Raw genomic sequence first — 3156 nt, 5'->3', positions numbered from 1 at the left:
TAATTTTTAAAAGATAAAGCCTACTATTTAAAAAACAAGAAGCGAAATTCTATTTTAGTATCACCAGTAACCAACAGATAGTGTTTTTAAAAAAATCTGAATTTTTAACTCGCAACAAGATTCACAATCTTAAAGAATAAAAAGGGTCTGTTGAACATAGAACTCATTTATTGATATTAGCTTACGTCCAATATGAAACATTTTTAAACGGATTGAAAAAATGTGTTACAGTCAAATTACAAAGTAAATGAATAAATTTTAATTCCAGCCTTTATAGTCGCGTTTGAAGAAACATTAGGTTTAAAGAAAAGTCTTAAATCATTTGCCAAGAAGATGCATCAACATTCAAAAAATACCATCCATTAAGTAGTCTCGTAAAGTCAATATGAGTGGAATACCGTAAATGCTAGATTAACATTCCAAAACTTGCAAGTTCCATATTAAGAACTTAATAATATACTATATAAATAGTCCTCGATTTTAAAACATCAAATAATAATTTATTTGGCAGCTAAAACTAGACGTAAATTTATATAATCTATTTGTAATAAATGTAAAAGCTACAATTACTTCTATTTTTAAATCATCTCGAATAAGAAACTCCGTATTTATAGTAGAAATGAATAGGACTTAGATTGATGTTGGGAAAAACCGTATTAACATTTAGATATTTGAATAATTCTAATGTTAAACATTTATTTTAATGCTTTATTTAAGACGTACATCATCATAAAAAATATAACTTTGGATAAAATTAAAATAGAATTAAACTATTAATTTTGTATAGTTGATTAACTACGTATTAAGACAACATATAATTAAACAAGAAAATTAATGATTAATTGAAATAAAACTTTAATATAAGATTTAGGAATCAATTTTGAATAATTATATTATCGAATTCTAATTTGTTTAAATGCAAAATTGTTTACCACTTCTAAACATTCAAAAAATAGCATTTATTAAGTAGTCTCCTAAAGACAACATCATTGAATTACCGTAAATGCTAGATTAAATATCTCGAATAAGAAACTCCGTATTCATAGTAGAAATAAATAGGACTTCGATTGATGTTGGAGAAAACCTTATTAACATTTAGATATTTGAATAATTCTAATGTTAAACATTTATGTTAAGGCATTTTTTAAGACTTAGATCATCATGAAACATTTAACTTTGGATAATATTACAAGAGAATTAAACGATCAATATTGTATAGTTGACTAACTACTTATTAAGACAACATATAAGCAAACAAGATAATTAATGATTAATTGAAATAAAACTTTAATAAAAGATTTAGGATTCAATTTTGTATATATTATCGAATTCTAATTTGTTTAAATGCAAAATTGTTTACCATTTCTAAATATTCAAAAAATACTGTTATGTTTTAGAAAATTATTTAATTAAATTCCCCTCTTCGAAGCACAAATAGCCCGAAAGTCCAAAATTAAGAAAAACTATCGGGTTTTTTTTAGGAGTGTCCAAAAATGCGTTACGCATTCCCGAAAGATAAAAGGTTGTTGTTGGGATATGTCGGACTCCAAATAGTTTACCGACTAAAAACCTAATCTCCTCTTTTCTACGCTCTCCCAAACCGGAACCGCGTTAGCATAACATCAGTTTGAGCGCTGTCTAGGTCCTCTGTCCATTTATAAGCAACTACTTGTCATTAATTAAAAACAATATTTTAGTCTATAGGTTAAAAATCCCAAATTCTTTTAATTCTCTATTCTCTTTTTTAGTTTCCTGAATTTCTTTTTATATCTCTGTGTTCTTCCTCTTTAGTTTCAATTATTGAACGGATAACTTTGTAGGTAATTAACCAACCTTCCTCATCTTGTAATAAAATTTTCATCATGTTTATAATGTCAAATTCAACTTTAGATATTCTCTTAAATTCACTTCTATTTAGTGACCATCATGGGCATTTAAAAAGTGTATGACTCACATCATCACGTTCGCTAAAATAATCACACAAACCGGTATCGTGCCTTTTTCTTACATATAAATACTCCATAAAACAGCCATGGCCTGATAGAGCCTGAGTGATGTAATAATCTACCTCACCATATTTTCGATTTCTCCAAGTTTTGATAACAGGAATCAGCTTCTATGTTCAACGCCCATGTTGCGCTCCGTCCCACTTTTCTTGCCATCGGGCCAACATTTCGCTTTTCGCTTCTTCCTTAGTTTTCCACTCATAAACATCTTTTCTTTCGTAGGCAAGTAGTTCTATTGGCGGTATATCAGCTATTACCCCGACTGCTGATGCAGAAATTGTTCGATACCCACTACACACTCTTATTCCCATAACCTTTTGCAATCTAATTAGTTTTTTTAAGTATTCTTTGATTTTTAATGCGCGGACCCAAACTGGTACATCGTATAAAATCTGCGAGTGAACTACGCTAACAAGAATTTTTCTTTTTGATGCACTTGGTCCTTTAATGTTTGGCATTAGACTGGCTAAAACTGACATTGTCTTCTCTGCTTTTTCTAATACTTTATTTACGTGTTCCTTGAAAGTTAGTTTTTTATCTATCCATACTCCTAGCTGCTTTATATAATTTCCCGGTTTTATTTTAACTCCTTGCATATCGAATTCAATTGGGTCCAATTTCGTTTTGTTAGTAAGGAGCACTGCTTCTGTTTTTTCCGGTGCAAGTGTTAATTTCCTGCTTTTCATCCATTTCACCACTCGAAGCACTGCTGTTTCAGCTTTCTCCATTAACTGCTTCTCAGATGTCGCCACAACGACTAGGACTACATAATCAGCAAACCCCACTACATATACTCCTTCCGGAAAATCTAGTTTTAACAGTCCATCATATTGTATGTTTCAAAGCGTTGGTCCAAGAACTGAACCTTGTGGAACCCCACTAGTAATCTTCATTTATCTCTTTCCCGACTCAGTTTCGATCAAAATTTCCCTTTTTGACAGATATAAAGCAATAATGTTTATCAGAGATTCGTCAAATTTCCTCGTTCTTAATTCGTCTAAAATGATCTGCCAAGAAGCACTATTAAACGCATTCTTCACATCCAGAGTGATTGCTGAACACAGACGTTTACTTTTTGTACTAAAACTCGCAGCATCTTTAGCAAGTGATAAAATTCTTCTTATAGCGTCTATCGTCTGTCGACCCTTTC

General features: G+C 30.7%; 1 protein-coding gene across 1 annotated transcript; it reads right to left on the bottom strand.

Annotated features, from left to right (window-relative positions):
* Positions 1–2122: 2122 nt before the first annotated feature.
* LOC127284355 (uncharacterized) lies at positions 2123–2734 on the bottom strand. The gene has a single exon (XM_051309752.1). It carries the CDS (start codon positions 2732–2734, stop codon positions 2123–2125), a length of 612 nt encoding a protein of 203 aa, XP_051165709.1.
* Between the last annotated feature and the right edge of the window lie 422 nt (positions 2735–3156).

The sequence above is a fragment of the Leptopilina boulardi genome, unplaced genomic scaffold (genome assembly GCF_019393585.1).
Source record: "Leptopilina boulardi isolate dan_hultmark-lab unplaced genomic scaffold, ZJU_Lbou_2.1 LbouV2_324, whole genome shotgun sequence".
Taxonomy (NCBI): Eukaryota; Metazoa; Arthropoda; class Insecta; order Hymenoptera; family Figitidae; genus Leptopilina; species Leptopilina boulardi.
This window is presented reverse-complemented; position numbering and strand designations above follow the sequence as displayed.

What these genes read in the sequence shown, in the direction of transcription:
- LOC127284355 (XM_051309752.1), bottom strand. Translation starts at nt 2,734, where the DNA reads ATGGAGAAAGCTGAAACAGCAGTGCTTCGAGTGGTGAAATGGATGAAA.